This window comes from Trachymyrmex cornetzi, unplaced genomic scaffold (genome assembly GCF_001594075.2).
Source record: "Trachymyrmex cornetzi isolate Tcor2-1 unplaced genomic scaffold, Tcor1.1 scaffold449, whole genome shotgun sequence".
Lineage (NCBI taxonomy): Eukaryota > Metazoa > Arthropoda > Insecta > Hymenoptera > Formicidae > Trachymyrmex > Trachymyrmex cornetzi.
The window spans coordinates 53,340-67,609 of NW_017299278.1; the positions used below are offsets into that span (position 1 = coordinate 53,340).

Sequence of the window (14,270 nt, forward strand, 5' to 3'; positions counted from 1 at the left end):
TTTTCATACCATAAAAATTATGTCTAAGACATTTTGTCGAAAAATGAATAGTTTCGGAAATAATTGTTTGCTTCCATACTTTTTCCCCACCCTGTATAATAAAAAATTTTTCTCTGCTCGATTGATCGAGAAAATAAAGAAGGAAATGCCGTGTTTCGAAGAATCGTTAGCGTTACGTGCAAGCGGAGTTTTAATAACGGAGAGCAGCAGAACTAGCGCTTTCTCTCGTTCGACATTTAACCGATCTCCCTTTTCGCCTTTGTCGCGTCGGCCCTTCTCGCGGAATTGTTTTTCCCCGTTTCACGGTTACTCTGCTAAAGTTGTAGCGTGGATCAGCAAAACTCAAAGCATTTTCTCTTATATCGACAATGCCTCCTTTTTTCTCTATTCTTTGTCCAAGAAGAATCGGAGATAGAAAATAATATCTTTATAAAAGTCAGGACAGCAGTGGACTCGACGATAGTTCTTTACATTCGTGAATGACAAACAACAGAAGTTACAAAAATGTATGTTTGAAGAAACTTTCCATGGCCTTCTCTAGAATAAGACTATAACTTTTTTTACAATAATTATATATACGCTTATTTATTTATTCTGATTTAAGATTAATAATTCTTTTATATTTATTAGATTTGTTTTAGATCTTTATAATTTAGTAGCATATAGTTAATAATAAATTTTTATCATTCAATTTATTCATTGAAAAAATGTTACTATTTTTTTTAATGAAGAAAATATATATTTATAAGATAACTTCAAGTTTAGATGGTTTATTAATTTGTATTTTACTTAAGTTGTTTTTATGATTAATAAAAATTAAGGTACATTTAAGAGAAGATTTTCTTATATTTTATATATTTAAATAATTTATTCCACCAAATGATAACTTCGAAACTTTAAAGAATTTAACTTTTAAAGATTACATATAAATTTCTGCTATTCTTTTGAAAAAGACAAAATAATTTTGATCGTTCTTTTCGGTTCATTAAACCAGTTCTTTTACGTTTCTTGACACTTGTGGATTATCCAGTAAGGTCCTCGGAAATTTTACCGCAGAGAACAATGTCCGAGTCAAAAGTGACACTGTACAGGTGAGTTCGCTTTTTCCTAGCGAGCAAAAGTACTGGAGCTAGATAAAGCTAAGTATGACAGTAAAAACGGCAACACTCACTGTCCTGGTATATTTTATGTTTTTACTAAATTCACATTATTTAACAAAAATGTTTTCATTATGGTTTTTGAAATTGTACGAAAAGACAAAAACACGCAAAGATGTTCAAGTATTTTTAGCTTTAATACTAATACAATTTAACTAGCCAAACATAATTTAACGAATTGTTAATAAAAAAAGTTGAAAGCTATTTTGTATAATAAATTATTTTAAGTACAAATTACCCAGTGAGAAATAATAATGGAATCGACATAGAATCGATGTCGATTCAACATCGATTTTATTGTCATTTTTCACTGGGTAGCTGTCATTGATAGCATTTTTGAGTTAGTCAATACCCGTTTTTCAATCAACATAAGTGAGCGAAGAAGAGAGTCATAATCAGTTAGAGGATTTTAGTGTCTAACATTTTTGCCGAATTTTTACAATTTCCAGTTCAATTAAACTACGCGCTAATTATTTGTCAGTGTTCTTCAAACACAGTCCTAAATTAAAACTAAAGTACGTAATATCACAAATTAAATTGGCAAGTAATTTAATGATATATATACTAATGCTAAAATAAGCATTCTTAAAACACTGTAAAGAATTTATTGCAAAAAAATATCATTCCGTTTTAAAAATATCATTCCGTTTTAAACATTATTAAATTGTTTGTCAATGAAATTTGTGATAATATGTATCCCAGCTTTAGTTTAGGACCGTATTTCGGGACTGATAAATAACCGAAGCGCAATTTGATTGAACTGGAAATTGTACGATTCACACGAAAACATTTTTGCGTCAAAAATATTTTTAGTCATCAAGACCCTCCTTGATCGAATATGGCCTTCACTTATTTGTGCCAAACATTTCTCGGTTAGGTTGAATTTTCTGTAATCTTTTCAATGTTAGACATAAGGTAAACTTGAACAATTCACAAATAATTGGAAGAAATTTTGCTAACAACATCGTTTTTCCATCGTTTATGCATAAAATTTGTTTTCCATTTGTGGCGTTAAATTGAAATTGTTCGGTCATTGCACTCGCAACTGCGATTGTCGATGCCAAACACGCCGGAAGTCGACTTTATGGCAGCTGAGCGTGCGCGTATACGGTGGACGAACCTCAGGTCGAAAAGAGGAGCGAAATTGGAGCGAAAAAAGAACTGCAGAATAAAAACTAAAAGTTACGGGGCGGCCGCGAGACCTGTGCCAAAAAGGGTTGAAAGCGCGACGTGAACGCGCTCTATTCTCTTTCTACTCGCTTCTTTCTTTTTTCGTTTTAATTTCACGCCCGCGCCAATTTTCGGGCTTTTCGCAAGCGCGGGAGGTCATCGGCGTCGATTTATTATGTCACGCGAAAAGGCCGGACAAATCGCTGAAAATCCATTCTCAAAGAAGATTGGGGCAGTCGCCATTTATACCTCGAGCTCAACAAATGCGCGAGTAATCAGAACAAGATGTGGCCATTACACTTGATCACTATCGGATGGAATATTGAATACTCCGTAATTCAATTTTAGATGCCTTTATGGCAATCTCATCATACTAAGTTCATTTTCAACAATTAAGAAGGAATTCTTTATGTGAACAATCGAATTGACCATGGGGAAGATCGAGTTCCAGTCTTAATCGACGCATCGATCACTTTCTAGCGGATCGCCTCAGTTCCTGGGCATACTGGATGTACCTTAATGAAATTAATGGTATCAGTAGCAGTCGTACATTGCCGGTTAGCCAACGTTCTCGACAATGACGGAACCTAGTTGGCGAAACAACTTCGATAAAGCTCTGGATTCGTTCCGACAGTGACGAATACGTAACACCGACATTTTGGATTTAGGTTTCTACGTTCCATATTTTATCTACTTTCTTCATACTTCTTTTTCCTTTTCTCTTCCTTTGTTTTTCATTTTATATATATTTACATTGTTATTTTATATTATCTCATTACTTTCTATTTTCATTGCATTAATCTTTGTATCACTTTATATATACATATATTTTTATTTGTTATTATTTTAGGCTACTTTTTTAAATTTATATTTTATTATATACATTATTATTTGTCTTTTGAGAAGAGAGTAAACCTTATTCTCTCGTTCTGTCTCCTGCTTTGATTATCATTGTCGCTCTCGCCCTTGATGTCTTTCTCTGTACTATTGGAGCATCTTAACTCGTTGCAGTACCGATTCGGAACTAAGCTCGTCTACTTGGTAAATGCCCTTTCGTGCGCCATTCGGCAAGGACGTGTACGTACGTAATCGCCTTAGAATCGCCGATTCCATTTCAGTGCTTGCTAGAACAGATAGCTTCCTCGGCACAGCGGACTTGCGCCTCAGAAATCGATTCCGGAGTCTGGAAATTTCCTCCAAATTTCTAGATTCTGAAATCGATGAGTCTATGATATCTGGAAGATGTCCTACAATCACAGATTTTACGGATAATCATTTATATCACATGCAGTATTTTATATCCCTGATTTCAATGATTATAAGATCTATATATATATTAATATATTTTAATGATTCAAATTATAATCTTCATCTACGAATCCGAGCTTTATCCAATTTAGATCGACGCGACGCGACGGTCGACCTTACCGTTTTAGCCAGAACGTAATTCTCCGGTGAAGACGTTGGAGAAATTGAATCGCATCTGACGTGTCTGCGATGATCGAGCTTGCGGATAAGCTTGCACCAACGATGACAATTTCTAAATCCCAGCGGTATTAAGCGATAAATTTCTGATTTATAGTCAACGCTGTGTCCAATTAAAGCAGACCGAGAAAGCGCTTCCATTTTTATCTACTGGCCACGTAATCTACCACGATTAATAATTTCACCGTACGTTCTTCGCTTAAACTATTATTAACTGCCTCTATTTATTCCGCAAACTTTTAAAACTATATATAATATTTATGTATCATAAATTGAAAAGTGTTTTTATCATTATATTTTGATGCATTTTGCACACATGTATAAAGTAGGCGATAAAGAACGTAAAAGTCTCGTAACTTTAATCTTGTTTTGTTTACAGAAGATGGGCTCGGTGCACGGCGAAGAGCTTCCATTCGTCTTCGGGGCTCCATTGTGGGTGGAGGGATTTGGCCATTTTCCGAAAAACTACACGAGACTGGAAATGGCACTCTCGGAGAGTATCATGCAGTATTTTGCGAACTTTGTGAAAACTGGGTAAGTAGATTATATAAAATTCCATCACACAATCTAATCGGCAAAACTTATAAGGGAACCTCTCGAAGTGTAAAATTCTGATTTTAATGAAACTTTTTATACATATAGATTACGTAAACACATGAGATTAGAAAATATCAATTGCAGTCAATAAATGATTTTAAGAGGTGAAATCACGATTTATATGTAAATCAGTTTTCAACTCTTATATTTTAAAAACTATTCGAAGAACGTTTTACACAAAAGTTTTATAGTAAAATTACTTCTATTTATCTTAGTCAATAATATTTTTAAAAAGTAATTTTCAAAATTTATATTTTTAAAATTATTTTTTGTGTTATTAATCTATGTAGATAAATAGAAGTAATTTTATTATATAAAACGTATCAAAACTTTATCAAAACATTTTTTGAGATATCTTGAATAGTTTTTGAGATATGAAAGTTGAAAACTGCTTTACATATAAGGGATGATTTTAAATCTTAAAACCGTTTATTGCCCGGAACTGATTTTTTGAATTAATTCTATTAATGTAATCTATATGCGTAAAAAGTTTCATTAAAATCAGACACAACAATTTAACATTTCGATTAGTTCCTTTGTTGGTTTAAAACTTAAAGAAAAAGGTTAGAAACTAAAGACATATTTGTTTGGAGATTTTAGTGATTTGATAGTGCAGTAACTGCACACATGTTCCAAACGGCAACTTTATTCGCCATCATAACAATCTCGCATTTTTTCCAACAACCCGAACGTTTATACTTACTCTAAAAGCGAATTTTAATTTCCACTTGCGAGCATTATTGAAATCCGTCTTTTTTTCTTTGAATTAATCGTACCTTGCACGCACCACTTGCGGAATCAATTTGTGATGGAAAAAAAATCGTCGAAAAATCTAATTTTCCATATTCATGAATGAACCAGAAAGTTCGCGTTGAAGTGTGGAAGAGGGAGAGAATATGTCATAAACGTTACAGATAGAAAAAAATGGTCACGTCTAGTGAACAAATTAAAGTGTGAAAATACTTTTACAGTTAAATACTATATGATTAATTATAAAGAGATAATAAAGAGCTTTTAATAGAACATAAAGTATAAGAGAAAGGGATGAAGAAAAATTTAGAAGGATTAGAGAAGAAATTTCGTGTACGAAATATTGTTCTTGTCGTTTATAACGATTTCAATATTATATACATTTTTGCGCAATATCGGAATCCACAAATATTTCACCTCAACAAATACACATACACTCATATCATGCGTATTAGTAATGTCCCGAAAAATCTACGCTAGTAAATATTCAAAAAATATATATGAAATATTCATAAGCGCAAACATAAATTCGTCCAAGTTTTGCGATCAATAACGTGTTTGTTTGCCAAAACTTTATTTTTATTGACAATCTGTTACTCTGATATAATATGCCCTGCATTTTTAGTCGTTTGTTATAAAAAATTATTACACTGAATAATTATTACACTGAAGATGACCTAATCCTATGGTCGAAACGTTTGTAATTGGTGATTGACATATACATTATTTTTGACTACACACGTACAACTGTGTCAGCTCTCAGTGGCTTTATATTCCTTTAGATTTAATCTTTGGAGCCTTGTTTAATTTTAATTTTAATTGTTATATTTGGCGCAGCTTTAAATATATGTGTTACGAGAATGATTCATATTTACATTTTTATTTATTTTTTAATTTTATTAATTTAATATTTGGCGTACATGTAACCAAATTGTTGAAATTATGGATTAATCTTAATAAAGAGCATGTCAGTATTCTAAGATTGAATTCTTACGTAATTATAAAGCACGGGGTTTACATCCGCAATATATATGTATTAAACAAATTTCTAAACTAAAATTTCATAGTCATAGGTTTAAAACGATCGCGAATAATAAGTTAAATAGGCTAATAATTACTTTAATTATATATAACCTCGAAATCTCAGGTGCTTTTAATCAACATAGAGCGTTAAGATATAAAATTCACAATATTACTAACCATATTAAGAGAGAATTACCATACAATATTTATAGTAACTTTTTCCGTTCTCAACATTACTTGTTGGATATATTGTATATGACGGAGAGAAAAAGATTGTACAGAAAATTACTTCGTCTAGAAATGAATACAGATAATTATTTTAATAATGACAATATAAAATATTTTTGCACTATTAATAAAAATAATGATAATCAAGGTAACGATAGTATTGACATATATAACAAAGCGAGTACGATATTATGAAACTTAATGAAAAATAGTTTATAAATCTATCGAGCGTCAACTTTCCGTCAGAAGTCCAAGGGTTATTACAATTAAAAGAGGGTTTTTGTCTCCCTCCTTACAATGTCGAGTCGATTACCATCGAATATATTAAACATATAGAGAATAATCTATTAAAAAATTAAAAGGTAACAACAAAACTTTGTTTAGAAATAAGTTTTTCCCCTTACTGTCAAACATTAAAAATGTAATTTGTATGAGAATTAAAGAGGATGATCTCATTTTATCTTCATTTTCTACTACAAAACAATTTTTAAAAGACAACCCACAAATAATACTAACACGTGCAGACAAGGGGAACACTGTCATCGTTATTGATAAAATAGAATATGTTAATAAGATAGAAGTATTATTACAAGACGCTAACACTTACACAATTTTAAATCGTAATCCGATTAATAAATTATTATGTGAATTACAGAAAATGTTAAAAACATGAAAACAACAAGGTTTTATATCTAACTCTACATATAATTTTCTCAATTTTACGAATCCAATATTACCGAGGACATATGCGGTGCCAAAAATTCACAAACCTGGCAATCTACCACGTATCATAATATTATATCTTCCATAGGTAGTCGATTACACAATCTCGCTTTTTTTTTTACATAGCATTTTAGACCATTGTCTGGAAAAACTTTTTGATTACGTTAAAAACAGCTTTCAATTAGTTCAAGACTTAACTCATACCAAATTACAACAAGACCAGATATTTGTTTCACTTAACGTGATATCACTTTTCACCAATGTACTGGTAAACTTAACTATTGAAAGAGTATTGAACAACGTTGGATGAATATAGAAAGTAATATCTCTTTGCCTAAAACGGAATTTATGAAAGCAATTAACTTTGTGCTCCAATCTACATTTTTTACCTTCAATGAAAAATTCTATAACCAATCATTGGGGTGTTCCTATGGGGTCTCCACTTTTCCCGATAGTAGCGGATCTTGTTATGCAGGATCTAGACAGAACTGTTCTTTAGAGTTTACCATTGGTTTTCTATGTGAGGTACGTTGATGACATTGCACCGTCAATACATGAAGAAAATATTTATAATTTATTTAGTAATCTGTTTAATTAGTACCATCCTCGATTAAATTTTACTATGGAGAGAGGCGGCAATAGTTTGAATTTTCTAAATGTAGCCTTAATAAAGAAGGATGATTATTTGATATACGATTGGTATCATAAACTCTCGTTTTCGGCACGGTATCTAAACTATTTTTTGTGTCATCCAAGATGCCATAAAATGTGGACAATTATGGGTTTGAGACAGGTTATAGACAGGGTATTATTATTATCACATCCAACTTTTTATGAGAAAAACTTTAAGTTCATTATTAATATTTTACTTATTAAATATTTAATTAAATACTAACGGTTACCCTTTAAAACTGATTTTTGAAAGCATTAGAAAAAGATTACACACCAAATTCGAACAACTTAACAAGAACGTACAACGAAAGAAAATTGACAACAATTTAATTACATACTTTACTGTACCCTACGTGCCTTCAATAGCAGAGAAATTCAAGATATTTTTCAAAAATAACAGAGTAGTTCGTTTGGCTTACGTAGGAATTAATAAACTTAATACATTTTCATAAGAACACAAAAAGACAAATTGCCGTCACTATTATATTCTAATGTGGTATACAAAATTAATTGTCAAAATTGTGATATGTACTTCCTATGTGGGCCAAACGAAACGGTTATTGAAAACACGTATTAAAGAATATCGGAATCACATAAATAGGAACATCTCACAACACTCTGTAATAACAGAACATATATAGAATTGAGCACAATCATGATTTTGATTGGAATAACATTAAAATTTTAGATAAAGAACAAGGATTAGGTAAAAAATTAATTTTGGGAGCGATTTATATAATAAAAAAATGGACTTAATATGCAAAATGTGATACGGAATTGTTGGATTCGCTATATAATGATTTAATTTAGAGAAAATGGATATGTTCTTGTTTTATAAATTATAAATTTGTAAAGTGTGTGTGTGTGTGTGTGTGTGTGTGTGTGTGTGTGTGTGTCGATCTTATGCTGGTATTCATTTATTTCTATGTTTTATAAGTTATAAATTTGTATCGTCGAGATTGCGGTGGTATTTATTCCGTTTAACTTTCATACTCATAAACACTGCGTAATGTGAAACATCCTCTCACACGCTCTCAAGACATTGTTATAATTACATCGCGTTGTAACGGATCATTGTTATGCTGAGTACAATGTAAGTTTTATCCATTTGATACAATCAATTTTAATACTTTGACTACGATTAAAAGTTTATAAATTTCATACATTAACTCGATTTTAGTTAAATGACTGAATTCTTGTTTGGATATATCCAGCTAAGTACAACAAACGATAATGAAGTTCTTAATTTTGGACAACAGCCTAGTGATGATTCATTGACAGCATTTACCTTATTGTGTTACAACGCATCAATTTTGATTCCGATGAATAATTGTTACACTGAAGATGACCTAATCCTATGGTCGAAACGTTTGTAATTGGTGCTTGACATATACATTATTTTTGACTACACACGTACAACTGTGTCGGCTCTCAGTGGCTTTATATTCCTCTATAGATTTAATCTTTGGAGCTATGTTTAATTTTAATTTTAAAAAATTATTAATTATTGAAATATAAAATAACTAAATAACAGAATACCAACATCATTAGCATGATTAGTGTTAATTGTACAAATTTATGAACCATGCAAATTAATAGAATTTAATTATGATTAAGACCCAGTTGATCCACCTTTTGGTAAATTTTACCTGTCGGGTAAGTAGCAAAATTACCCAATCACATGCGTGGATTGGCATATTTACCTAACAGGTAAAATTTATCAAAAGGTGGAACAACCGGGGCCCTAAGAGTTATAAGTTTCTATTAAAATTTTTACAATTGAAAATTTAAAGGTATTTAAATAAAACAAGTAAAGGTATTTCGTGCTTCGAAGCGCCCCTTTCCATAAATATTCTTAATTATTAATCTTAAAAGTTCGAAATTTTTGAAATCTAAATAAATACAATAATGATTTAATAATTTCAAATCTGAAACCACAATAATAATAAAGTTCAATACAATCTAAAGTTTGCTACTTTAAGAACTTATTCAGGATTATAGAAAAATTGAACGAAGGGTCCTGCAGAATCGCCTCTAGACATAGTTGTTTTATCACATTGAGTTAGTCTCGTGTATTTACGTGCGTACATACGCGTGTGTGCGTGTACGTGACTCTCGAGGCTGCAAATGGAATATCGATGAAGGTGTGAGAAATATTTTACACAGTGAAAATTCTCAAGGCCTTGTCCTTATTTGAGAGCCATTGCGTCTCTTCGGAGACCAAGGAAATGGAACCTGTCTACCACACGAACATTCTTTTGCGAAAAGAGGAGAGACTGCATTTTTTCCAGAATAAAGGTAATACCTTTAGAGGATAGTCTTTGACACTTTCAACAGCGCTGATTGACCTGAGTTTTAGATTAGAAAGTTTGTCTCGTTATTTTTTAATACAAAGTCAAACATAAACTAGAAGGACCTACTTAGAAGTAAATTTATTGAAATAAATTTAATTTTAACTTAAACATAAAAAGATATTTTATTATTTTAGGAATCTGAAAGACTTATCGTATATTGCATTAAGTTACATTATTTTAAGAGCCTAAAGATATAAATATCTAGTAATTTTCAATTATATAATCTAATTGTAAGTCACACAACAGCAGTTAAAAGTCAAAGAATAAAATCGATTGATATAAATATTTGTGGAATATTTTTCATCGAGAATATGCATTAATCGCGTGGTGAAATACGATTATGTCTGGGATAGTTTGTATTCCCCGTATACCACATTCCTAACTATTGATTCGGTTCATACTCAAAAGACCTGGAACATCGATCTCTCTTGCCTGAATCGGTGATGCATCGTCGAAGCGAATTTCACGTCGCTTGGAGCGACGACGAGCATTGGAACATCGTCGGCTCGTTCCAACGTTGCTTTTGCATATTCATCGAAAGGACCAAGGGGTTAAACGAACTTTCGCATATGTCGCCAATAACTTCGTAGTTTCGAGGTAGACCCCCACACGTGGCTTAACTCCAGCAAGAGAGTGTGTCTGGGACAATGTGTATCGACACGCACGTGGTGTGTATTCGGAAACAGGCAGACGCGTACTATATATATATATATATATATATATACATACATACTATATCGAACGTACTCATAAAGGTTTTTACCTGAAATTTCCTCGTGTACATTATACGCACACATATACGTATACATATATACACGAAATGTACAAAGAACAAGTACATTACTCCATTAAAATTAAAAGTATGAAATGATAAGCTAATGTCATAAAAAATAAAGTGGTTGCGTATTTTAAGAATTATATACTGAAAAATATTTTTCTCCTTTTCTGGAAAATTAAAAATTTTTAATTGTATTAAAAATTCAAGTTCTCTTTTCAAGTAAGAGAACGAATGTTTCACAAAGGTATTTTCTGTATATGTATTATTATATAAATGATAAAGACATTAATTTAAGTTGAACGTTGATAATTGTACAAATTTTTAAAATGTGTCAACATTAATACATTTCTATACCATTATTTTATTAATACAAGATAATACGGATATAAGTTAAAGTAGAAATATATTGATTCGAAATTCTCCGTTACTAACATAGCATCTTGCTAAGACATTCCGTATAAACGTCAACGCGCAAGCACACCCTGCACGCGATCACGCACGGAGCAATGTAGTTTGTCTCACGTAATTCCTGTGTGTACGTGACCGCGTCTGAACTCGAAGCTCAAAATTACTCGCATTGTATTATACATGACAGTGGAGAAGCGTTGACACCACCAACCGATCCGATTGGTTAATACGTGACGTCTCAGAGTTCCTAGTTTAGTTCGTAGTTACTACTAAGTCGACGGATGTTAGCAAATCCATAGAACCGGAATATGTAGTTCAACCGCAACATACCGCGGAATCTTCCTTTCGAATAAATCCGGTTTCTGCATTGTCACGATTATGCATATAAATGAAAAAGAACGTAATCAAATTTTGCCAGGAAGACGTGCAGGAAACAAAAGATCGTAGAAATCTGCGGCGATTAAACGCACGTGAGCGCATCTCAAAACGACCAAACGTTTTTCACCGCGTCCCTCGTTTGCTTTTAAAACGTTAAATAACGACGAGGTGGACAGGAGGATGCTCTCAGCGGTTTGAAAAAATGCGTGAGCAATGAAAACGACCCGGTGATTTCGTCTGCGCGTCGACCCGGATTATAAATCATCGCTCAAATGCTCATTTCGGCCGATGAACGCGGCAAATGTGATTCAAAATAAACATTAAAAACCCGTTTCCGCTTCGGAACCGCGTTCCATCGCACATTTTATCGGTCGCTGAAGTGATGGCGCCGGGTGTACATGCATGTATGCGTAAAAAGCAAATTTGCAGGTGTCAGAAAATCCTTGCAAAACGATTCCCAATTTTACGCGTTATCATCATTCTCTTGTTCGATGTTATAACTGAATCCTTAAAAGACAAATGATCATCACTTTTCTTCATAGATATGAATTATACTTTCGATCATCTGCAAAGTCCATAAAATGTGTCGGTGCCAATTATTAAATCTATTAACTTTTGATAAATGTGACTATAGATGAAAACGATCCAATTTGACAGTATAAATTTAAGAGAGTTGGTAATTTCACAAAAATTATAGAAGTAAAACATTTTGATATAAAGCAAAAGGAACGCATTTATATCTTTTAAGTGAAGTAAAACATTTTATCATTCATATATTTTATACAATACTTCAATAATGTATATTGATATATTATATATACTTAGATGATATACTTATAATAATTAAAAAAAAAGCTAGATATACTAATAACTAAAGAGAAATTAAAAAAAATATTTTTATTAAGTCTCTCTTAATACAAAAGGTGTGTCAAGTGTAGATTAATTTATATTTAATTTATATTTTTCATGTTATCATATCTTAAAGGTTTACAGTGACTAGTCATATTATAGAAAATAAAATATATTTTATTAGATGAATTTTTCTACGTCTTTTAACAACTCATGTTTCATTTTAAATTAAAATTTATTCAAAATGTATTTGATATTACTTTAAAAGTTCTTTTCTTATTCTTTTATTTTCAGTTAGTTATAAACTGAATTACAACCTGCTTAGAAGCCGTCAAACCTTTGATATATCGACGATGCCTATGCCTTAGCAAAGAGAAAAAGTTTCTGGATTTCGAGTAAAGTTTGACGTTTCCAGACATAACACGTTTTGTGGAACAAAATGTCTCCCAGTGGGTTTTTGTAGGAAAAGACTTTCAAACAAACTAATAGAGAAACGTCCAACGAGAAAGAACCAATTGCAACGTTGTTAGTTTATCGAATGTCACCACGAACAGCGGCGTTTCTCCGAAATTGTATTTCCCGAAACGATAAAGTTACTTTCTGTCGCATGTGTTTTTATCACAAGTAAAAATTCACTATAGGCTTAGATTCTGTCAAAAAATAAAAATTGGATTAGATTATTACCACCAATATTAAAACATTATATCCAAGATTAATATCCCAAGTAGCAAGATTTCGTCATTACAATAACTATTTAAGGGGATGCTGGTGCCGCCTGTATTACCGAAAACTAGCATTTTTGACGTTTTTAAATTCCAAATTTGATAGTAGTGACATCTTTCTTTCATTTATTATACTTATTATAAATCGTTGTGTCTCACTTAAACGCATTCATCTGTCCTTATCTAACATATTGCAACGCCATCTCTTGAAAGATCAAACACCTACTGCTAGACACGATTATTGCTTTGTTTATCATTCCGAGTCTTCGCTCAGCGTTTACACATTATTTGCAGATCGATATAAATCTTTCTTTTTAAGTTTTTAATCTTAGTTTCATAAACTCAGTATTGTTTGTGCACGTAATACGCTTAATGCTACACTGTTGTTTGGTTCATATGAACTATAAAACTTTTTTGTATTGAGGAAACACCTACGTCAGGTGAGGGGGGATCCCGGTTGCCTACAAATCTATTACCTACAGTATCTTTTGCCTACATCACTTTTGCCTACAGTTCGATTGCCTACATGTATTATTGCCTACAGTTCGATTGCTTACGAGATGTAGGTAATCGAGCTGTAGGCAATAGTACATGTAGGCAATAGTACATGTAGGCAATAGTACATGTAGGCAAAAGTAACTCCTTTTCTAAAATTTTTATTTGTGCGCAAAAGCGCATGTAGGCAATCGAGCTGTAGGCAATCGAATTATAGGCAAAAATGATGTAGGCAAAACATACTGTAGGCAATCGATTTGTAGGCAAAAGCAACCATCTCGTCAGGTGACAGATTAGGTGACAGCTCTACGAGTTGAAAAAATGTAAGTTTTTAACTTTTTTTTTTCTATTTTAATATAAAATCTATTGCAGCATTGCCAAATTTTACCAGGGAATGGAAAGTTACTTTTTAAAAGTAACAAGTTACAGTTACTCGTTACCGAGTAGGAAAAGTAACAAGTTACCGTTACTAGTTACCGAT

At 32.1% G+C, this 14,270-nt stretch overlaps 1 protein-coding gene across 1 annotated transcript in view; it reads left to right on the forward strand.

The window, feature by feature from the left end:
* The window catches only part of LOC108764698 (neuroligin-3), a 134,516-nt gene that overhangs the window by 21,921 nt on the left and 98,325 nt on the right, over window positions 1-14,270 (forward strand). Inside the window, exon 5 of the mRNA XM_018513042.1 lies at window positions 4,192-4,346. Coding sequence (XP_018368544.1) covers window positions 4,192-4,346 — 155 coding nt within the window. The remainder of the gene's footprint in view (window positions 1-4,191; window positions 4,347-14,270) is intronic.